Source organism: Odontomachus brunneus, unplaced genomic scaffold (assembly GCF_010583005.1).
Source record: "Odontomachus brunneus isolate Ranch 3 - 2012 unplaced genomic scaffold, Obru_v1 Obru_scaffold_053, whole genome shotgun sequence".
NCBI classification, from domain to species: Eukaryota; Metazoa; Arthropoda; class Insecta; order Hymenoptera; family Formicidae; genus Odontomachus; species Odontomachus brunneus.
The window spans coordinates 1,346,298-1,371,367 of record NW_022639503.1 but is presented as its reverse complement, the minus strand read 5'-3'; the positions used below and the strand labels follow the sequence as shown (position 1 = coordinate 1,371,367).

Sequence of the window (25,070 nt, the reverse complement as noted above, 5' to 3'; positions counted from 1 at the left end):
ATATATATATATATATATATATATATATATATATATATATATATATATGAATGATAATTTACAAAATTTTTCGCATACTTATATTGTTTTTCACTTACGCGACTGATATAACTTCACTCGAGTTCAATCTCGAAATTGACAGCAATTTCGCGCGACTCCAAACTACGTGATCGATATGTCGTGGTTTCGTGAAAAGAAAAAAAAATGTGCACGCCAGCGGGAAAGCCGGCGCGAAAAATTTACAGTTAGCTGGAAATCGTTCCGAAGATCTAGGACAGAGATGACAATACGCCACTATCAAGAAAGACAGTAACTAGCATTTGCGAGCTAGTATTCAATTTTATGTGGGATGCCTGTGTAAACTCTATCTCACGCACGTCAATACATAAAACAACATACACGTGCGACGATAAATGTGTATGTACATGTTTATGGCATATAGCGTATATACAGTATATAGCGCGCTTCGATGTTACTTATCGATTACGGGACTTTATGGTCGCTCTCTCTTTCTTTTTTCTGTCTTTTTCTCAATCGGTCGATACGCAATTTCAGATTATTATAAAATATTACATTAGTATTGTAATAAGATTATTATGTGATCAGATTGCATTGGTATGAATAGAAACACTAAAGAACAGACTTTCTTCTTCACCTAATTTATATTTAATAGATTAGATTTAAGTCTCCAAAACGCCCTTTTTGAAGAAAATTTCACTGAAAATCTGTAGTCCACGTTACATGTACTATGAATTTTCAGTGAAATTCTTAAAAAAGACGTTTTGGAATGCAACTCCAATGAAGCGATTGAACAGTGGCTACAGTGAGCTATTAATTCATTTTATTGTTGTTTGATTTATCTTATTGTTGTTTCTTTTGCCTTTCAATTATTTTCTATATAATCGAAATTTCTTTTGGAATAGATTTTTCCAACCCGTTGATAAACTAACAATTACGTGTCTGTCCTTATTTTTCTTTCAAATTAGAAAACAGACATATGTTAACTGTCAGTTTACCTAGTTTACCAAGAGATTGAAAGAACCGGACCTTGATGAGATAGATCATTAAGTCGCGCGACGGATAAAATGCAGGAGAGATCTAAGCGCGAACACATTTCACTAGGCATTTCACATAGAATTTTCCGATGAAACGCGCGTATCACGCGAACGTTGTGTACTCTGTAATACATTTAAATATTTCACGGAGTATCGTCGCATATATAAAAACGCCGTATTGCGATGTCTCTTTTGCAACAAAGGCGGCATACCAGAATTTATGGTAAACACGCGACTATATTTGAACAGCGCGCGTCAATTTAATCTCATCTGGCTTCGCCGTGACCATGAAAGCCCGTTGCCGTCGATGTAAACAGTGCACGCACACAATTGAACCAAAGGAAGAAAGAAAAATGAAGGCGCAAACGATACATCGAGATATTTGCGTGCCTGTGTCGTCATTATTGGCGACTGTGTGACTATGAAGAGGTCGCAAGATCCCATAATCGATAAGCAGCAACGAAATACACGGTAAAACACGCGCTATGTCCTTTGTATTGTGCGTGCATGCGCGTATGATTGCGTACGTTAATTACTGTCAGGAGGAAGACATTGAAAAATTGCAAGTCACGAGGAGAATCACGAGGAGAATCGAACGATTTTCACGACTGCCGAGTTCGGCGGGAGCAATGTACGCGACGACGCTAGCATAATTACTGCAAAAAAAGACTTCAACAATGACTCACCTAGCCCGCGATTCACGTACATGTAGAGAATAGGATACGCCACGCCATCTTGCTCGTCCTACAATCGTGAAATTTGCAAAAGAGTGAAAAAAATAAAATAAAATTAGTGAAATAATAAAACTGATGGAATAAGTGAGTCCCGGGAACATTTATGCGACCGAGTCGAGCAGATCAAGTACATTAGTCACGCATTGCGAGTTCAACTGTTCACTAATACATTAATATATCGAAAGAACATTTTTCATGCAATCATTTCTTCGCAATGAATTACGCAACTCGCGATTATTGACCGCGCAACCTCGTCGATGGGAATGCAGTGGGATACAACGAGAAAAAAAATGATTTTTCCTTTCCGCGGACCAGATAGATTCTCTTAGATATGAGGAGCTTGTGTCGTTTTCGCACGCGATGATATTCGATGTATCTCGGCTTTAGCAGCGCGAAAAAAAGACAGCGGTTTAGTTTTACGATATGGAAATGGCATATTCTACGCGCTCGTCCACATGCGATTTCTTTTTTTCACGTCACTAACGCTTTTACAATGTGGTGAGGTCGCGTTCGCGCACACGTCAGGCTCGCAATTGCTGCACAGCCTAGGCTATTCCCACAAGTGCCAGTAACCCTTCACTCTTTCCACCTCCCTCGGCGACCTCGCGAAATTAATAAAACATAAATATCAGCCAGGAAGGCGTAAGAAAATTAGCGCGATACCAAGCGATCAGCGACGTGGCACGCGGAATAACGGCGCGCCGGTAATTTTCAGACCCAGCCCTGCGAAGCCAAGACCTTAACTGCATTGTTGACCCGTTAGATTCAAGTTTAGTTATTAAGGGCAGCTTCTAATTTAGATGGCATCAAAAATAGAAATTATTTACATTTATTTTTCTTCTAGGATGAAGAAAGATATTAATATGTGAAATTTGACTATATATACCATTCAAACGTAAAAAACTATTCTTTTGTTTTAATAAAGATAGAAATTTCGTCACCCAGGTTCATGGTGCTAAGCGTAGTGTTGCTGGACGCTTAATGGGCAACATTACAGCTCGTGTAATAATTTGAAAAAAATGGGACGAGAGAATTTAAGAATTATATTAAATTTGCTGGAGAATGGGTTTTTGTTCTATATAGAAAGTCGAAATTTAACAAAATAACATTTTGAAGTTACAAATCATTTTTCCTCTCTGTTCTTCTTTTCTTCCTAGTAAATACAAAGTATCATCCATATTACAATGTCAGCTCAATCATATGGTATATTATGTAAATGTTACTTTGTTATATAACAAAGTAACAGTTACATAATATACCATATGATTGAACTGACATTGTAACATCAATGATATTTTGTATTTACTGTATGTTCTATTTAATATCCCGAGAAAACACTAACTTTTTAGAAATTTCCAAAAGATTTAGATTCTTCCAGGAAGTTTAATGCAATTTTTTAATTTCCTCGTCTTATTTGTTTCAGATTATTACACGTATTGTAATTTCGTCTACCAGTTAGAAACGCGTCCGACGACTTAGCATAGAAGACCTGGATGAAAAATTAATTTTTTTTATATAATTTTTTTATACTTGAAACAATGATAAAAAGTACGATTGGAACCCTATATTGGTATCTTTATTAATTAAAAAAGAACCTAATCTTTCTATTTTTCAACTATTTAAAATCAGAACTTTACCTTAACTCTGAATATCTCTCTTTCTTTTCCTTCTTAATTTTGAATTATATCGCGTTATTTTTATTTCTCGTTATGCTGAGAGAAAAGAGTGGTTAATCGAACTAAAATTCTAGTTATTTTTTAGTTAGTTTAGCTAGTTTTTTCTATATATTCTTTGCTTGTCCACGAAAACGGTAGTAGTAACAAGCATATAAGATTATTATTAATAATATAACATTACAAAAAAATTTAATAGAAAAACGATTTTGTTGACCATAATTTATAGTTATTATTTTTCTTCATAGTTATATATATAAAAAATTTTTTTCTTGGTGTAAATACACGAAGAGAAGAAAATGATCTAACTAAAATTATATTATTATTTTTAGTATTAACCATATTATTTTGCATTAGAGAAAAATGTGTAAGGGATAAATTGTGTGATTGAAAGAGAGAAATATTGCGCGGTCAGCAAAATATTCGAACCACACAATTCATTACTTACACTTCTTCTAATATAAAAAAAACAACAGAGATATTTTAGAATCCAATCTTAGATGACTCACCTACATGTTGCCTTTTTTTCTTTTTTAGTATTAACCATTATTATTTTTAGTATTAACCATATTTTCTTGTTGTTCTAACACGACAGTAGTAGTAATAACACGCATATGAGGTTATCATCACTAACATAAAATATTATAGTAGAAGTTTATAAAAAAAAGTTTCCATAATTTATAGTAATTATTTCTTTACGTAGTTATAGTTACAAGTACCAAACATTTTGCGCTCAATATAAATATCGCATTCTCAGTTCGAGGAAAGTTTGTCGTTGATGCGATCGACGCGACGTTCCGATATTTATCAACACCGGCCCCGATTCTGAATCATTGATCGTCAAGGGAGGTCTCCCGACTTCGGGGATGTTCGCTCCGGCACCGCGGAACACGAAACCGAGAGATCGAGAGAACGAAACCCGGGTGGGCACGCGATATAGCGCGATTTGCGCGAACGCTCTTCGATCGGTGCACGCTTCGTGAATTATGAGGGTTACCGCGGCGCGTGATTGGAGGTCAATCGACCGATTGACTGGACATTTCCGTATCAGTATCGAACGTACGCCATCGGGCATTCATAGAATGCCGGAGGCCGCTAATCTACGGAATTACCCAGACGATCGCCGGCCAATTTAATAATAGAACCGCTTTGCGGCCGGCCGAGCAATTACATGTGTAGTAATAGTAATAATAACCGCCGCTTCCCAGTGATGCGCATACTTGTTAATAACTATAAAAGCTTCGTACGTTGACGCGCGGCGGGGAATTTTTCAATCGTGCGTGACACAAAGACGCGATATGTGCGTGCACGCGATATTCGCTCCGCGAAGATAATTAATTTCAACGATGATTAATCACTTTTTTCCTTCGATCCGAGTAATGAGCGTTAATTATTTCCAGTTAAAGGGCAGAAGATATTTCATATGCACAGAGAAAGCTGGTTTTATTGTCAAGAAAAGCAGTTAGTTTATCTTCTTTTAAATAATGATTATCTTCAACGAAAAATATTTTGTTGATAACAGCTGTAAGAAATGTATTCACATCACAAGTTTTAGAAAAATTCATTATCATATATTCGAGAGAAAAATGTGTTCTCTTTGCAAGAATATTATAAAATTTATCCAAGAAAAATTAGCTCGACTTTATGCAATAAGTAAACTGAATTTTTGTTCTGATTCAATATTCATGATTGAAATGTTGAATTTATTAGGATTCACTTAATTTATTAGGATTAGAATATTTGAATAAATGGTAATTATGCAGTTTAGAAGACCCATCTCCAATGATCTTGACTTTAACATATATGATAGAGATCACCCTCTTGAGTGACCTTTTAAAGGTTTTAGCCATCGCTCGTTGTTTCTTAAAAAGTTATTAACAAAAAAAGTTGCATAAATGTAATTTTTGGGCACCGTATATACAAAAACATCGAATTTGTAAGCTAGAAAAATGCTTACTACACACACACACACACACACACACACACTGCCCTGGTAAAAAAAAGTTGATAGAGAACGATAAAATAAAATTATCGTTTTTCGTCGTTTTGAATATGGATTTTGGTTCGTGAATTCACAGATGTGAATAGTATTCTATCGTATACGATAGATAGTGATAGAATTTCTATCGTCAGTTTCCTATATAATGCAAATAGAATCCGATTCTTATAGAACCAGATAAAATACGATAGGGTGCTGACGCTTGCGAACGATAGAGCTTATAGAATACAAATTGATAGAAATTCTATCGTTCTCAATCGTTCTCTATCAACTTTTTTTACCCGGGTGCTCGCCTGCACGCGCGCCGCCCCTCGCGGTATGTGTGTGGTTCCTATTATATTTGAAGTTTTAAAAATAGAATGATATTTCTTCTATATTTTATTTCTTCACATATTTCTTCACATTAATTTATGGAGTGTTGCAAAATTATATGGGTGCTTGTTAAATCATTTAAATATAATAGGAACACACGGACACACCGCAAGCGCGCCTGCAAGCGAGCAGTATGTATGCGTGTATGTGTGTGTGCGTGCGTATGCAAGTGAACGTAACACACAGGTTCCAAATTATCAACATGCATTTGAATGAATTTCTCAATATAACACACGATCTTAATACGATTTTAAAAAGTACCTATGTAATGAAATATTTTAAACCGTACATGATAGGTTAGGTTAGGGTTAATTTATTGGGGAGGGGATGCAGGGGCGAAGCTCTTTCCTCGCGCGTATACGTGTAATGTTTACCACATTTTAATGTTTAGTATATGTAAAAATTACATTTAATTGATAAAATTTTTTTATTAATAACTTTTTAATAAACAATAAGCGACGGCTAAAACCTCTTGAATATTACTCAGGAGGGTGTTCTTGATAATATATGTAACAGACAAGGTCATAGGAAGTGGGTCCCCTAAACTGCATAATTACCTCGATAATATTATCTCATCGGAATTTATGTTTCACGGGGTGATATTTGAATGTAATGTACAATCAAAGAGTAATCGTGAGATATTTCGCATAATCTTTCGCCACGTTCATACAAAACACGGATTCTTCCGTGAATGTCGAAAATAGAACATAACTGGAACGGTGATAGGATAACGGTGATGTGCGGCAAATATATAATGTCGCGGTGTGCTTTCAGGGTTGGTAGCATCGAAAAATTGATAGACGGCGATAGACGGGTAATCGCGACTAAGCATCTGCTTCCAGAGAACAACATAAATGTCGTAGTCAGGTATCTAGCTTCGATTCGCTCTAATGTCGTTGGCTTGATTAAAATAAAGTCGTAATAACGTACGTCGCTTGTTCACAGGGTTCGTCCGCTCAGTAACAAGGAAATTAAATCCGGCGACGAAATGGTCGTGCAGTTTCCCGGCGACGGCCAAATATACGTGAGTGTGAAAATACGAAACTCCACTCCGAAATTTCTACTCTAAACACGGAGAAGAATTTTCAGTTCGACTAACTCAACGGGGACCGGAATGAAAACGAAAAATTCGCTGACAGGAAATAATTATTTTTGTAACCGAAAACATTTGTCTCAATATTTAGCTGCATTAAAACTCGGTTGAGATAACTGAGAGCAATTGGTTGAGCAGGAACCTTTCTGTTCCTATGACCGAGTTTTCTATCTGGTCTCCAGGTAATGGAAAATTCAGTCGCACTAACGGAGTTGTATTTTCCGTGTAAACCGAGAATTCGTTCGATCGTGTTAAATTTGTAAATTCTATTTCGGATAGAGCGACACGACAATGCAGTATCTATTCAAGATTCTAAATAATTTGCACGCTTCGTTTCGATGAAACATGATTTTATTTAGAAATGTTCGTTTTGGGCACAGAAGAAAACTTTCAGTTCGTGTAACTGAATCGGGGACTAGACGAAAAAATATAATTGAAAAAACATAATTGAAATGTTAATACAACTGAATGCAGAAAAGTGTTTTTGGTTGCGGTCACAGAGACATCCATTTCACGTGGCCGAATTTTCATCTGATCCTCATTCGGTTGCACGAACTGACATTTTTCTCCGCGTGACGATCGTTTTGTTCAAAGAGTTCGATGTTCGAACTCTTCAAGTTTAGCGCGGAGAAAATTTTGTAGCAAAAGTTACTGTAGAATTTTTTAATCGAGGAATAGATCGGCATTCTGCAATAACTTATTATCCTTTCATATATTGCTATTTATATTTTAGAAACTGAAACGTGCTATTAGAACAATCTATCATGTTCCTTAGCAAGATAAACCTTACTCTATTCCTGACTATTATTACAGATTAGGCAATCTATTCCTATATCACTGAAGACAATAGAAATAGTAAAAATAAACATAGAAATAAAAGAAATAGTACACATAAAATTGAAAAAAATTTGTATCGAAAAGGAAGAACTATAATATTCTCTCCTCGCGTGTAAGAGCGTTATTTTACTTTATCTTGTATTCATTATCCTCGAATATTTACAGTGCGACGCGGTTTCGAGCAGCGGCGACAAGAAACCGAAGCTATTCTCCTACAATGTGGTTTTCGAGCCGGGTGCCACGCAGGAGGACATCCTGCAATACTCCGGCATCAAGAACCTCATCGAAATGGCGGTGGAGGGTTTCAGCTGCACCGCGTTTTGCTACGGACAGACCGGAAGTGGCAAGACACACACACTGACCGGACCTCCGAGACTCGTAAGTAAAAAGGGAGACCTTCATCCTAATCCTTTCATCCTTTGAAATTTTCTCATTTCGTGTTTCGAATATTCTCGGAAGAGAAATTGTTTAATTCGCGCGAAACGCGCGAGATCGATTGTCCTTCGCGCTACAATATCATATTCAGATGCTAAAAAAGAATACATCGAAAAGTTTAAAGCTACGCAAAGTGCGGTGTTTTTTTTTTTATAATGTCGCGACTCGGCCGTCTCTACATGCAGGAGACAACGGATACGTGAAACGTGCGGTGACGTTAACGATCGATACCTACGTACTGGTGGTAGGAAGGTTAAAGTTGATTGTCTTTCGTAGATAAGATAATACGACGCGTCTAAGTCACACGTAATGCCGGCTCTCGATTAAACGCGCTATTGAAATTTCGATAGGTCACGTAAGTATCGTACGGAACGGTGGTGCTTAAAAAAAATTAATAGTGCGTCTCCCAAAGTAATGAAAGTAATGAAAAAGCCAAACGAGAGAGAGTCATATGTGTCTCATCGACAGATAAGACAGCGAAAAGTGTCGGGATAAAACGATTTAACGAATCAGAATAAAAAGTGTAGAACAGGAAATTGTCATGTCGGTGGGATAGTAAATGTAGCGAAATTGCTCCTGAACTTAATACATCAATGAAATCGATATTCTCTTTTTTTGCGACAGTTTGAAAAGATGAATCCATACTCGGAGGACCACGGTTTGGTCTTCCGTTCCTTCGTCTACCTATTTAAGGTCCTGCAAGAACAAGAAAACTGCAATTTTGTGTTAAAGGCCTCCTTCCTGGAAATCTACAACGAGAAGGTATAGTTTTTCGAAGATGAAATAATAATTTACTAATCGATAAAAACACTAAGATAAAATAATTCATATTTTTTAAATACGTTCCGCACAAAATGAAATAAGTCGGAGTTTTCTTCAAACGAGTTAAACGACTATCGCGTCATAAGCAAATTCTTTCGTTAAAATAATGAGATGACAAAACAATAAATTAATTAAAAAACAGGTGATAGATCTCTTAAATCCTGGCACTTCGAGAAAACCGTTGGCAGTTCGATGGAGTAAAAAGACGCGCGGATTCTTCGTCGAGAATCTTTTCACAGTGGAATGTGAAGAATTGGACGATCTACTGGCGGTTCTCGAGGAAGGTGCGATTTTGCAAAATAAGCAATTTTAAAACAAGATTTCTGAATTTTTCGAGATCGTTGTCTACACGTTCAGTAATTGACATTACAATTAACGAATATTTTATTAGAGAGATATTTTCCATTAATATTTCATAGATATTTTTTCTTTGAGAAAATTAATTACAAAGCTGTAACTATTCTATTCGACATCGTCTACTCTCTTCTATTTCTTATTATCACGCATATTAATTAGCACTTAATATAATTGTATTGTTGTCATCTCTGCAGGAATGAGGAATAGATCTATCGGTACGCACAATATGAATGAATATTCCAGCAGGAGCCACTCGATTTTGACTGTAAATATAACGTCGGAGCAAGCGGTAAGTGAATGTTCCAATATTTTTATGATTATATCATGCCATATATATGTGTGTGCCATGTGTGTGTGTGTGTGTGTGTGTGTGTGTGTGTGTGTGTGTAAACACACATATTTTCCTCGCGACGTGATTAAAATAAGTATCGAATATGAAGCGTCTAAAATTAAAGTCTAGAAGTAACGCGGAATATTGCACAAGAACCTATTTCATTAAAATTATTTTATTTCAATGAAATTAATTTACGTCGAAAACTAAAACGAATCAATTTATTTGTAGATGGAGAACGGTGTGTTCATCTCGAAACAAGGCAAGATCAATTTCGTGGACCTTGCCGGAAGCGAAATGACGAAGAAAACCCAGAGTGAGGGCAAAACCTTGGAAGAAGCAAACAACATTAACAAGAGTCTCATGGTGTTAGGTAAATTAATATATAAATTAATTCTCGCGCGCGTGTATGTATATGCATGTGTCATAATTACAATATTCTCGAAATTGGAGAAAATTAAAAAATAAACTTATTTTAATATCGAGTAATCGTAATAAAGCTTGTAATTTCAATTGTCTGTCGCTGTCGTATCTTCTACTTGTAATAATAATCCGCTTATACACTATGTGTAATCACTATACATATACACTATGTAGTATATAATACATTATGTTATATATATATATACATTATGTTATATATATATATAGATTAAGGAAATTCACGCGTCACTCTCTGCAATTGTTTCGCCGCGAATAGCAACTATAATTAATTTATCGACGGACGAAATTAAAATGATTCCGCTCGACATTGAAATTACAGCGCGTATATTATTTAGAATAGCTGAAGAAATCGATAGCGGACTATTAAGTTACTGACATGTGGAAAGACGTGGCTTCCGCGTAGCTTCCCTCCGTCTAGAGAATTGATCGATGAACTTTCGCGATTCTATTCGCGATTTCTTGCGAAACAATACGAGAATTTCTCGCGGCTTAATTTTTATCCCGCGCATTTCCTGCTATTTCCTCGTTTCTTTCGTTACAATTACCAGATACTACAACAAATAGATAAACAGGTGGTGACTACTACGGTATACTTTGGTATCTTGGATGGTTGAATATAACATCATTCTGCATGAATGACATTGCATTTGCATTAACAATTGAGAAATAACTGCGGTTTCAAGCAAGAAATGGCTACACGTGAAATTACGAATATATCGAAAAACGGAAAGCTAAAAGTATTTCCTTTATTATTTCTAAGTTACTTAGTATTCTAAGTATTCTTAGTATTTCTAAGTTTCTAAGTATTCTATTATTTCCAATTTATTACTTGGATACTTTGCATGTAACTGTCATGTTAAACACTTTGGAATCTACTTTCTGATGATGTTCCAAATTAATAATCGCGCGAAACAAATGACGTTTGTATTTGCGTAGGGTACTGCATCTCTTCCTTGAGCGATGGAAAACGAAAAACAGGCCATATCCCTTATCGGGATAGCAAATTGACGAAGCTCTTGGCTGATAGCCTTGCCGGAAATGGCGTTACGTTGATGGTAAATAGATAAGCATGACTGTTGTGACGGTTTTTAAACGAAAGTCGATCTTGCGATAGTCTTTTCGTGGAAACGTTGTCCACGTTATTTACGCGGTAAACGTTAATATATTACGGCCATAAACGGATTATTTAAATACCGTTACAAGCTGAATCGTTAATCTTTTAGAGAAGATTAACGGATTGAAACGAATGGAAGTAAATTGAGTGGCAGAAATAAAACTTGATTTCTAACATTTAAAAATAAAGTTTTGAGAAAGATAATCTAGTAACTCTTTGCAAAAAAAATATAATAGAAGAATTTTTATATTAGATTGTTTAAATTTTGTATCATCATATAGCGATTGAGAAAAAACGTTATTAAAAAAATTGCTATCCATGGAACTTAATAGAGATATTATAATATTAATATGGCTGTTTCTAGATCGCCTGTATTTCGCCAGCTCGTTCGAACGCCAACGAGACTTTAAACACCCTGAGATATGCCGCGAGAGCCAAAAAGATCTTCACAAAGCCAATTGTAGTGATGGTGAGTATAAATTTTAATCTACAATCTGTAATATTTTTCTTTACAAAAGTTTTGATCTTCAAGAGAAATGACTATAGGGAATTAATAACTATAATTTTCAGGATCCACGCGAAGCTTTGATTCTCAGCTTAAAGCGAGAAGTCGGAGCTCTTCAGACCGAAAATGACCACCTGAGAACTGCTCTTAATCTCAGCGCCGAGGCTCAAAATGAGATCCGCAGCGAGTCAAAAAGTATTTAATTTATATCAATCGTTCAACAATAATACGAGAGATATACTAATAGTTACACATTGCGGACTTGTTTTTATGCAAAAATGAACGGACTGAGAAAAAAATATAATAGAAAAAATGAAACGATAAAATGAAGAACAGAAAAGCAAAAATGACTATTTAAATATAATTTTAAAACAATAATAAAAAACTCTAATCTTTCATCTTGAAAGATTAAATTTTATATTTCACGAATTCTTCTAAGTTTCAAATCGATTATTCTTCTCATGCGTTATTTCTTTACAGAAGAATAAGAAATAGTTATATATTTGTTCTTATGCTACTATTTTCATCGATTACTTATAAAAATGTATCTCGCAGCCGAACGGTTGATATCCCTGACACCACCACCAGTGGATCTCGAAAAATTAGCTGAGATGGAGAGCTCGGAACTTAGCCAACTGATACAAGCATACATCACCGAAAATGAGGCGTTACGTCGCGAAAATGCAGAGCTTTACGCTACGAGGGACCAAGTAATACGGGATCAGGAGCTCGTTTGCCGAGAAAACGAAAGACTGCTGAGAAAGCTTGAGGATGTAAACTCGTAAGCACGACAGCATTAGCTACAAATTCCGCGATTACACAAGCGTAAATACAAAAGTTAAAATGCACAATTCGTTTGTATTATGCACGTTATGTTTAGTATCTTATATATCTTATATATATGCTATATATCTTATCATTATATTTTATTATTTTATCTTATCATTATATTTTATTATTTTATTCTACACAGAGTATGCTGTCGATCACCCATAATACCAGCACGACCTTCGTACTCGGCGGAATTATTAAATGATAATAATGAAGATGTACCTGGTGCGACGAACGTCTGGACCAATCCGAACACCGCACCCAGCCCGGTGTATTCCTTCTCGAGGGTACGATTTCGCTAACTGGAACATATATATAATATAGTAATGATAATTTATATAAAAGATAATTTACATACAGAAATTTAAATATTTTTATTAACATTTAATAGAACACATGAAATGTTAATAAAAACAAATAGAAATTTTGCTATCGTTTCAAAAAAATCGCCATAATTACAGTATGTAAAACTATTCATATGATTATGATGAATTTTCGCGAAATGACATAATTGTTTAACTTTATTTTAATTATAAATATTAAAGTTTTATATTGCACTTGAAACGATTGCGAAGATTTAATATGACAATTGTTATAAAAATAATAATTACACTTCTATATCATTTTCTTGTTACTTTATAGCATTTAAAGGATATTTTTAATATCACGTTATTTGTCCTATTTTATATGTTTTCACTTCTCATATCGTTAATGTATTTTTGCCTATGCAGCATACAATCAATAGCGCAGTGTACAGATCAGCTGGCAGTATGCCAGAAAAGATTCTAAAGGAGCTCGACAAACGTAGGATCGTCGGTAGTTACAACAATATTGCCGAAGCCTACAAAGACAAGAACAACCATCGTCGCCACAATTCATGGGACAATAGCAATCGACCTATGATCAGCCCGGAACAGAGAATTTCCCCTATAGATGTCAATAAGTAAGCAACTTTCTTAAGAAATAGTTTTTAAAGCTTCTATCATTTTCGTTTTTATTGTTTTGTTTTTTTCATATTTTATATATTATCACACACAATTATATATAAAGATATTTCCTTCTTTAGCCTTTTTTTTGTAAAAAAGGCCTTCTATTTCAAATATAACAATTTATAATAAATGATTGTATTAAATTGCATCAAACGTGGCACTTGAGCGATTCTGTGTCTCTATGTGCAAAAAATTCCAATGATTGTGGAATTTAATCGATATATGTTAACTCTAAAAATAAAACTTTCTGTCTGAATTTTATCTCGAATGAGAGATAATCTGATTATCATACATCTGTCACTGTCGAAGATATCACCTTTCATGTTCATTCATTTGATGCTATTCATTTCGACTCTGAGCAAAATCAACTAAACTAACCGAAGTCATACACGGTGACAGTGTTCAGCGCAAAACGCCTGTGAGGCGCACTTCGATAGTCCCTGAGGAGAATAAACTTCTGTCGACGAGATCAAATGAGCCTGCTGTGGATGATACCACGACCACGACCACTACCACCACAACTACAACCACAACCATCACCACCACGACCAGCAACACCGTGATGCCAGTCGAGCAAATATCTAACGGGTCACCCGATTCAATTCTAAGTGGACCTTTGGAGGAGGGTGCGAATTCCGCCCCCGATACTGCGGATTCAATCGCCCCCACCGCACCTTTTCCGCCGATATCATCGGACAAATCATCCCTCGAGACACAGGAACCATCGCAAGATCGGAAATCTTCTCAGGGCGGCAGGAAGAATGCCGGCAAGGATGACCAGAGAGCGTTTGGCAGCCCGGTCTCTATTGATGACGAAAACGGGCATTTTTAGGACGAGATATAATGATATTGATTGCGTTCAGCAGAAAAAGCTGCTCTGCAACTGTTGTAAACTTCGTGAATCTGGTTGGTTATGTGATCTTGGCTGAATCTAAGAGCTATATACTAATCAGATTCACAAATTTTACAACATTTACAAAGCAACTTTCTTTATTGTATATGAACGCAGCCATTGGATCATATTCTAAGCATATTTTTAGTTTTAAGTGTGGCAGGTTGATTATAAGTCTTATTTGTGTCAAACAAAGATTCTGTAGAATACTATTTCAACTTGAGCATGGACGAGCCACATTTAGCTAAATGTACATAAAGAATAAAGTCCAATAAGTCGTTACTGACTTAACGACTACTCTAAGCCTGATTCCACAATTTATTTTAACTGGAGTTAAATTGTTAAAGGCCTATCCAAATATAGTCACATATTGCATATATATAAGGAAATTAACCAGTTATGATCTATGCAATAAAAGAATACCTCTTATACATCCCAGACAACATAATGTCTAAACTCAGGATATAAGACGTCTTTAAGACATCTTCCAATCATTTTTAAGTAAAACGTCTGATAGACATCTTTAAGATGTCTTTTAGTCGTCTTGTGTCCCAATTTTAGACATTATGTTTGAGATATTTTACATTAGATTAGTCAATTTTCTTGTGCATATGAATAATGTGATTATACAAGTTTGGCAGGGTAGATCTTTAATGAGTTAAACTCCAGTTACAATAAATTGTGGAATTGGGCCTAAGTCATTGTTGAGTCCTATATACGATTACACCTAATCTTAATTGTAACATATTTCGATACACTTGTGAAATGAAGCCTAATAAAATCTTTTTAGTTTATATGTCTTCATCGAAGACATCGAACGAGGAAAGAGACGTGAGTTGTACAAAATAAAATATAGATAAATTAAAGCTCATGAAAAATGAAAATGAGTTGGAAGAAAATATGCATATGGGTGCGTTTTAAATCGATCTCTTCAAATTTCTTATTTTTCCATAAATCTATATTTTATTAAATATTATTTCTTTAACATTCCTTAGATTTAGATCATATCATTATATTTATGTGTCCCTAAAGACACAAGTCTACAATATGGAGAGTAAACTTGACGTAAGTTGGAGAAATAAAAATAATTTATTTCGCTTACGTCTCTGTATATTCTAGCCTCCTTACACTGGAAGTACTTCTTTTATAAGGTCTTTGAAATAATGGATGTTAAAGATAAAATGGCGAGTGTTGTTTGTTGATCGCATTGATTTGCGTTCGAGGAAGGACATTTTGCGAAATCCTCGTATGTTTCACAAGTTTATATTTTATCGAACTTATTTTTCCTTAATATTCCATTAATTTTAAATATTGGAATGACTGCGTATATTTTTAATACTGCGAAAAAGTGAGCTTCGCGCGAAAAAACATCGTCATAGTTTTCGCAAGTTACCCCATTCTACAAAAAAAATGTTGCAAATTTTTACCGAAATCAAGTCATCTATTCTTATTTCTTGTCATTATGTTTCTCGTGTTCGATTGTAGTATAGCGATGCCAACGAATACGTAGTGTGCCGCTAAATATTTCATATAAAACGAATAGCACGATTTGCGATACCTGCCCCATCCGCGCCCCGAATTCAACGAAATTTTTTGTACACGCGTCTTGTCCTTCAAAACATTAAAATATTTAAATCGCGCAAAGGCGCCCTCTTGGGCTGCACGCGCGTTCCGAAATTCATTGCCAGTACCAGAGAAAAGCATGAGAGAGGCCACCAGCCTGATTTCAATGGCCAGAGCTAGATGCATTTTCGAGACGCCATCTAACAAAGTGCGCCTTTACTACGTTTGTTAGGTGCATTTTCGCGATGGTAACGATAAAATACGTCTGGTTCGTGCCTGTTGTACTTCCATAATTGGTTAATCTTGCCAACCATAAATATAATTAGTCAATTCCAATAGAATAACTGGCAGATAAAGTTAACCGGAGGTGAAGAATTGGGCATAAGTTAACTAGAGTTTGTGGAACTGAGCTTAAAAGAACAGAAAGATTGATTATGCGGTAACGCGTAAATACGTGTCATGGGATTCCATTCTGAGAGATATGATTGATCGGCGTAAGTTATGCTTACGCAAGTTAGGCTGAGTTCCCACTGAGTGCGTCACGCGTCGCGTCGTCTGCTTGCGTCACGAGTTAACCAATCAAATCCTCTAGTTGGGATGACGCGCGCACGACGCACTTGTTCCAGTGGAACGATTTTATTGGTTAACTCGTGACGCGCTCAGTGGGAACTCAGCCTTATGGCTCCTGCACACAGGACGCGGTAATGCTTGCCGCGCGGTGGAAGTCCGCGCGACAGCCAATCAATATGTTGTTTTTCCGTAAGAGCTAGAAGGTTATTACAGAAAGCAGCATATTGATTGGCTGTCGCGCGAACTTCCGCTGCGCGGCAAGCATTACCGCGTCCTGTGTGCAGGAGCCATTACGCCGCATGAAGAGGCAACCTCAGAATATGGGCCACTATGTACACAAAGCTATTTTATTGGCTACATATTATCTAAGATATTCTCTGAGATAACAAGTAACTAATAAAATAGCTGTGTGTAATGCAAGATTCACACTGTGTCCGATGTCCGACGTACGACGTCCGATATCCAATAAAAGAATAGCTTTCTAATGGAGAATTGAATTCTATATTAGAAAGCTGTTCTCCTATTGGATATCGGACGTCGTACGTCGGACATCGGACGTGGTGTGAATCCTGCATAATACAGTGTTTCTTGCTCAAAAATGACCAAAGTGTAGCGAGTGTAGGTGAAAGGAGCAAATGTAAAGTCGATCACGAACGAGCCGGCGAACCCGCCCGAAGCTGCGTGTGGCAACAGCGAAGAAAAGAGCGCGAGAGGGTAAAGGGGTGAGGAGCGTGAAAGCGTCGGTACGTCGAATGGTCATCCTCGAATGGTGTGGTTCTCGAGAGCATCGTTAACGTTCTCCGGGAAGGTTTATCGGTGACAGTGACGGCGGTGACGTTGGTCTCCGGGCGGATACGCAGAAGCAGAAGACAGCTCGTGAATAATAGACACAAAGGCGATCGCGGCGGTGGCGAAGGTGGGAGAAGAAGAATCGGACGACGACGAGGAGGAGGGGCGGCGGAGGTGGTGAAGTAGGAGGTGAGAGGCGACGTGCGGCAACAGCGAGTGTAAGATCGGTTTGTGCACGGTCCGTGCTGGTCTGTCTTCTTCGTGGTGTCGTCGTCACCGTCGGCACAGCCGAGGTGTAGCTACGTGGTCAGGCCGTGTGCGTGTTGCGGCATCGGTGGGATAGCTGACGGACGGCAGAGAAAGGAGGAAAAGCAGACAAGAAAAGAGTGAGAGCGAGCGATAGGAGAGAGCGTGAGTGAGTGTGTGTGTGTGTGTGTGTGAGAGAGAGAGAGAGAGAGAGAGAGAGCGAAAGAAAGAGAGAGAGAGAGAGTGAGTGAGACGTAAAGGGAGGGAAAGGAAGAGAGAAAGAAAGCGCGAAGAACGGAACTATCAGGGGAAACAATCGACGGGCACACGTAATCGACGGCGTGACTCCGTGAAGTCCGATGTCTAGTGCTGAGGTGGCGGAGAGCTCCGTTGATCCCCCAGCCAAGAAGCGACGCGTTGCTGCTGCCAGCACGACGGGACGTACCGACGACGAGCAGCCGCTGACGACGAACGCGGATATGGCGAAGGCTAACGGCTCCACGAATAGCGGCTCTGGCTCCAGCTCCAGCACTATGTCACGTGCCGGCGGCCCGGCGGAGATCGATGAGGGCCTATATTCGCGACAGCTCTATGTGCTCGGCCATGAGGCAATGCGTCGCATGGCTTCCTCGGACGTGCTCATCTCTGGTTTGGGTGGTCTAGGAATTGAGATAGCCAAGAATGTCATCCTTGGCGGTGTCAAGTCAGTCACTCTGCATGACGACGCTGTGTGTAAGCTGGCTGACCTGGGCTCACAGTTCTATCTTACGGAGGCGGACGTAGGTAAGAGACAAAGCAAGGAAACAAACTGCGAGAGACATGGAATGCGCGAAATGGATAAGTGAGAGGATTTAACTGTTTTTTTAATGTTTCTACCAACAACAATAAAACCTTCATCTCACTCCAAAGGCCTGTTCTTTGTGTCAGCTGCACTGCTGAACTAGTACAATAAGTTAGAGTGAGAAAACGTATATTTGTCTCACTTCAATATATTGCAGCTACAAAGAACAGGCCTCAAGTCTTTGTCTAGAAGGAGTTTAAACTCAGATAAAGATTTGATTGACATTGGTAGAAATGAGTATAAGTTAGCTTGAGCTGAATTTTCTGTGTTTGAAATGTACATAACTATATATCTAACTTTGAAAATATGTATGAGAGAAGTAACTAATTTGTACAGCTCACTATAGATAAGATTATTGTTCTTTGGTTAAAGGAAATTTATTTGAATGATGTGGAAAGCTTGCCTTTACTTTAGAAATGACGATAAATTCACAAAGGATAATCTCCAAGATGATAAGATTTAAATTGAGATAAAAACTTAGTCACTGCCATTATTGCATGAATTTTACCTTCATTGCACAATCCACTTGCTGTTATTCATCATACTGATTAAAATAGGATGTGAAACTGTAAAGTATATGTTACTAGTGCAACTCATCATGAAAAGATTACCTTGCATAATGTTACTTAAGTCACAAATAACAAGTTATTTTTTCTGAAATTGTATCTATTAAAAGATACTATTTAAAATGTATGACAAAAAGATATAAAATTAGAAAATAATAGTTGTTCAAGTAGCTAATCAAAATAAAAGTAGACAAAATTACAATAAATAGGATGAAGTAAAAAGGTTAAAATAAATTAAAAAATAACTAAATTCAATTAAAAATTGACTAACTGATTGATTGCCCAGATAGATTTTAATGATAATCACAACATGAGATAATCAATAATTTTACAGTTTTTTTTTAGTTACATTTATGAAGTGTGTGTGTGTGTTTGTGTTTGTGTGTGTAAATATACTGTATTGAATTAATGACTAAATTTACATTATACAATAATATAAATTTTTTTTGATATTAATGCAGCAACAAATTTACAAAGAATTACACTCAGATTTTCATATTACTTTTAATGTGATGTATAATTTAAAGAAAATTTTGATTATTTTTTTATATTTCTATTTTGTTATTCTATATGATAAAAAAATATGAATGCAATTAATCATAAAGAATTTAAGATTGCTGAATTTCATGATTTAATATACTGAAAGTTGCTGTAAGGTTTACATGTATCAATCTATTGGGGTGGTGTCAATTAATTAATTAATTAAAAGTCTGAATTAACTGATGAGAATGGTTATGCAGATTGATGCTTAGATATTGCTAACACTGTCATTATTTTGCAGGTAAAAATCGTGCAGCTGCATGCTGCCAGCGACTGTCTGAGTTGAACAACTATGTGCCAACACGTCACTACTCCGGACCACTGAATGATTCATACATTCAGCAGTTTAAAGTTGTGGTACTGACTGAAACGTCGCTCTCCGAGCAGCAGCGCATTTCGCAAATCACTCGGGCTAATGACATTGCCCTGATTATCGCCGACACTCGCGGCCTCTTCTCTCAGGTGTTCTGCGATTTCGGCGAAACATTTACAGTTGTGGATACCAATGGCGAGCCGCCAGTGAGTACGATGGTCGCTAGTATATCCCGCGACAGCGAGGGTGTCGTCACATGTTTAGACGATACACGTCATGGGATGGAGGATGGCGATTACGTGACATTTTCTGAGGTGCAGGGTATGACTGAATTGAATGGTTGTGAACCAATTAAGATCAAAGTACTTGGACCGTATACCTTTAGCATCGGCGACACTGCCAGGTGAGACACAGACAATTAAAAATGTAGAGGAAAAAGTGGGAATATGAGTCACTTTTCAGTTTTAGACGAAAAGTTCAATATTAAATGCAATAATTGCATTAATAACTGTCAGAAGTGTTAGCAAATATATCTGTTATAATGTATTCATATTCATAGGAAAAGAAAAAAACTATTCAAAGAACGTAAAACTTTTTTAAGTAGTGTCAAAGGTGGGATCTTGGAAAATAGGAATGTAATACAAAGCAAGCATGAAAATAAAAAATTTTTATTGTAAAGTTGTTAATGTTAGAATAACTTTTTTTATTGAAATTCCTTAAATGTAAAAATTACAAGAGAAAAATTAAAATAAAAAGAAATTTTTATATAACTAGAAAAATAAAGTTTAATAATTGAAATTATGTAAAAAAAAGTCCCTTATGCCTAAATGGGCAGAAGCTGGAAATAAAAATATCATATTCACTGTATAAAACATGGAAATTTCAGATATAATAATATGGAACACCTTGTTTAATCTCAAAATAGGAAACATATTTCTAAATAACTAACTCTGTAATTTTGAAGTTTAACTTTATTATTTTAATTAACTATAACCAATATGTTAGATTTATCCATTAAAAAAGAAAAATGTTTTGAATATTGTGAAAAGTTTAAAAAAAAAAATAAAACTTTTCCTTAATACTATAAACAACGTGACACTGACGCCAGACCTCTTTGATGATTGATAAAAACTCTTTTTGTTTGTTTTAGTTACTTGTTTAAATTGCAGCAATTGTTTAAAAAATTAGCTTTGTTTCATATTACCATCCAGTTTCATATTACCATCTTCTCCTTTACATTAAATTATAAAAAAGTCTTGAGATTCTCTAGAAATGTTTCACACAACTTTTAACTATACCATAAATAATATAAGGAGCAAAATACCAAATAATAATACAAAAAATGTATATAATAATAAAAGAAAATTTCATTATGTTATAATAACACACTATAGTTCCTTATTTATCACATAAAGTATTAAAATTTTTTTTTCATTTTTATTATAGAAAAATTTTAAAAATCTCTTCTATGATAAAAAAAAAGAAGTAAAATAAAATATTCGTTTTTCATTGATATTTAATGTGTAATTAATTAATTCGTTATAATTACAGTTTTTCCGAGTATATTCGAGGTGGCATTGTAACGCAGGTGAAAATGCCGAAGACCCTGCACTTTATATCGCTGGAGGACGCATTGAAAAAACCCGAGTTCCTCATCACGGATTTCGGCAAGTTCGATTATCCGGAACAATTACACTTGGCCTTTTTGGCTCTACATCAGTATGAGTCTGCCAAAGGCACGTTGCCTCAGCCGTGGAACCAGGCGGACGCCGATGAGTTTGTCACAATCGCCAACACAGTCAAGGAGACATATGGCTTCGAAACAGAGATCAACAACGAGTTACTAGGCACCTTCGCCAAGGTGTCGGCCGGCGACTTAAACCCCATGAATGCCACGATCGGCGGTATCGTCGCCCAAGAAGTGATGAAAGCCTGCTCTGGCAAGTTTCATCCTATATACCAGTGGTTGTACTTTGATGCGATTGAATGTTTGCCCGCGGATCGTTCAGAGCTTACCGAGGAGGATTGTTGTCCCACGGGATCTCGTTATGACTCTCAGGTACGACGATAAAATTGTCTTGAATTACTATGGTTAATAAATAAAATATCTGTTTCTTTAAATTATTTCGAGATCATAAATTATGTAAAGAATGAATTAAAAAAATAGTTGAAAATTCGAATAAGCAATTTTTAAACTTATTGTAAACGTCTACGCTTTGCATTAATGAATTTGTAGAGTTGTAAAAGTTACTATTATAACTTCTGTAAAACGTGAGCTGATAATAGTATTATTTTACGATTAGCAATTAACAAAATGCGATTGAAATATCTTCATACAATCATTGACACAATTCTAATTAAAAAAGTGAAGTATTAATCTCTGTAATTTAATTATTTGACAATCTTTAACACATGTTTTATTTTCAGGTGGCTGTTTTTGGTCGGAAATTTCAATCAAAGATTGGTGGTTTGAAATACTTTGTTGTGGGTGCGGGAGCAATCGGTTGCGAGTTACTCAAGAACTTTGCCATGATTGGCGTAGGTGCGGAAAGCGGCAGCGTCACAGTGACAGACATGGACTTGATCGAGAAGTCCAATCTGAATCGACAGTTCCTTTTCCGGCCTTCCGATGTTCAGCAGTCCAAATCGTCAACAGCGGCGCGAGTGATAAAGGGTATGAATCCGGATATGAAGGTGATTGCTCATGAGAATCGCGTGTGCCCAGAGACAGAGAAGATCTACAACGACGACTTCTTCGAAGTGCTAGATGGCGTGGCAAACGCACTGGACAACGTGAATGCGCGCATTTACATGGACCGCCGTTGTGTCTACTATCGCAAACCTCTGCTCGAATCCGGTACTCTCGGCACTAAAGGCAACACTCAAGTGGTGGTGCCGTTCCTCACCGAATCGTATAGCTCATCGCAGGACCCGCCGGAGAAAAGCATACCAATCTGTACGTTGAAAAACTTCCCCAATGCTATCGAGCACACACTGCAATGGGCCCGCGATAGTTTCGAGGGTTTATTCCGTCAAGCAGCCGAGAACGCCGCGCAGTATATCTCAGATTCGCAGTTTGTTGAGCGGACGCTCAAGCTACCTGGTGTACAACCATTGGAAGTATTAGAGTCCGTGAAAACGGCGCTGGTCGACGAGCGGCCTACCATGTTCGCTGAATGTGTAGAATGGGCACGTTGTCATTGGCAAGAACAATATAGCAATCAGATCCGTCAGCTATTGTTCAATTTCCCGCCGGATCAGGTGACCTCAAGCGGTCAGCCTTTCTGGTCCGGCCCTAAACGCTGCCCGGATCCGTTGGTCTTCGACGTCAACGATCCTCTTCATATGGATTATATTGTTGCCGGAGCGAATCTCAAAGCCAAAGTTTACGGAATTCCCATCAATCGCGACAGGGAAGAAATCGCCAATATCCTAGCCACCGTCAAGGTGCCAGAGTTTACACCTAAATCTGGCGTAAAGATAGCCGAGACAGACTCACAGGTAATGAGACATTTAGAATGATTACTGAAAACTTTGAATCATGTGGAATGTTACTTAAAATCGGAAATTTATTTTAGAAATGTTAAAAAACTTAAAGTACCTTAACACTTTAACGTTTATTACAAATATTCATAATCAAGTATTCTCAAAATTCTTGTAGGAAATTCTTATTGAAAGATTTAATATTATCTAAATATTCCACAAATTTTTTGAAAAAAAGAACAAATCTTGGTAGTTTCAAAACGCTAATGTTAATTTTTTACTGAAAATATTCGAAATAAAAAACTAACAAAGAATTTCTATACAGGTGCAAGTGTCGAACGGCAGTGGTAATATCGATCACGAGCGGCTGGCGCAATTGCAAGACGAGCTACCAAAGGTAGAGGACTTGAACGGATTGGCTATCTACCCACAGGAATTTGAAAAGGATGACGACACCAATTTCCATATCGACTTCATCGTCGCAGCGTCGAATCTGCGTGCAACTAACTACAAAATTTCGCCGGCCGATCGGCATAAGAGCAAACTGATCGCTGGTAAGATCATACCAGCGATTGCCACCACGACGTCCGTAGTAGCCGGTCTTGTCTGCCTGGAGTTGTACAAGCTCACGCGCGGCGTGCGTGATCTAGCTCTTTATAAGAACGGCTTCGTGAATCTAGCGCTACCATTCTTCGGCTTCAGCGAACCAATCGCTGCACCCAAACTCAAGTATTACGACATCGAATGGACGCTGTGGGATCGTTTCGAAGTGAAAGGCGAATTGACACTCAAAGAATTTCTCGACTACTTCAAGGAGCGTCATAATCTCGAGGTCACGATGCTATCGCAGGGCATATGCATGCTCTACTCATTCTTTATGGCAAAACCGAAGTGTCAAGAGCGCATGGGTCTACTAATGTCTGAAGTGGTAAAGAAAGTGTCGAAGAAGAAGCTCGAGCCGCATGTGCGTGCCCTCGTTTTTGAGTTGTGCTGTAACGACGAGGACGGGAACGACGTCGAGGTGCCGTACGTGCGTTACACTCTACCTTGACTCGCACGAACAACATCAGATCGCGCCAGATGTCTACTTAACTGACTTAGCCATAGTGATTTCTACAAATTTCTATATTTTACGATAATACCGCGTAAAAAACACAGAGGAGACGTATCGATCCTCGTAAACGTTTGTGTGAGGCACTCTCTTTTTCCTTTTCATTTTCATGTCTGAAGCGCGAGATATGAATTCTTTATTATCGTCTAGAGTGCTTTAGAATAGTAATTTCGAGCAGCTAGCACGCGCGATAGCGAGGTCAATTCTCCATTTAGGTTGTAATGGCCGAGATCCATCTCTGCCATCTTCTTTTCTCGTCAGGCATTTCAAAGTTAACGTTACGCTTAAATTAAAACATTAGAAGTGAGAAATTATACAAATCATTTGATTTCGATACCATATTTTTACTTCATTGGATATTTGTTTTATGATGGCTATATTCTTTCACTTTTTGTATGGTTGGTAGAAACAAACTTCTTTTTTAATTTATGGAAAAAAAGATTGTTTTCTTAATTTCTGAATAGTTAAAATCAAATATAAAGATTCTGTGAAAGAAGAGTATATTTTCGACTATTTAAAATGTGAAAGATGTTAGCCATTTCAAAAGACATATCCTTTGTAATCT

At 37.0% G+C, this 25,070-nt stretch overlaps 2 protein-coding genes across 5 annotated transcripts in view; both read left to right on the top strand.

The window, feature by feature from the left end:
• The window catches only part of LOC116845594 (kinesin-like protein KIF12), a 23,000-nt gene extending 7,112 nt beyond the window's left edge, over nt 1–15,888 (top strand). For 2 of the 4 annotated variants that reach the window (XM_032818445.1, XM_032818446.1), the window contains exons 3-16: nt 6,608–6,700; nt 6,779–6,857; nt 7,929–8,141; nt 8,823–8,960; nt 9,163–9,304; nt 9,572–9,666; nt 9,940–10,081; nt 11,089–11,207; nt 11,631–11,735; nt 11,837–11,966; nt 12,327–12,552; nt 12,745–12,889; nt 13,334–13,545; nt 13,991–15,888. In XM_032818445.1, the coding sequence (XP_032674336.1) occupies nt 6,608–6,700; nt 6,779–6,857; nt 7,929–8,141; nt 8,823–8,960; nt 9,163–9,304; nt 9,572–9,666; nt 9,940–10,081; nt 11,089–11,207; nt 11,631–11,735; nt 11,837–11,966; nt 12,327–12,552; nt 12,745–12,889; nt 13,334–13,545; nt 13,991–14,423 (2,272 nt within the window). In that variant the 3' untranslated portion in view covers nt 14,424–15,888. Of the gene's footprint in view, nt 1–1,392; nt 1,527–6,607; nt 6,701–6,778; nt 6,858–7,928; nt 8,142–8,822; nt 8,961–9,162; nt 9,305–9,571; nt 9,667–9,939; nt 10,082–11,088; nt 11,208–11,630; nt 11,736–11,836; nt 11,967–12,326; nt 12,553–12,744; nt 12,890–13,333; nt 13,546–13,990 lie in introns of those variants that run through there. The other 2 variants (XM_032818447.1, XM_032818443.1) reach the window with 2 other exon arrangements.
• Nucleotides 15,889–17,267: 1,379 nt separating this feature from the next.
• On the top strand, nt 17,268–24,760 carry LOC116845581 (ubiquitin-like modifier-activating enzyme 1). Its single transcript, XM_032818415.1, has 5 exons — nt 17,268–18,434; nt 19,840–20,314; nt 21,463–21,970; nt 22,339–23,412; nt 23,720–24,760. The coding sequence occupies exons 1-5, from the start codon at nt 18,011–18,013 to the stop codon at nt 24,443–24,445; spliced, it is 3,207 nt and encodes a 1,068-aa protein (XP_032674306.1). The 5' UTR covers nt 17,268–18,010; the 3' UTR covers nt 24,446–24,760.
• Nucleotides 24,761–25,070: the final 310 nt, after the last annotated feature.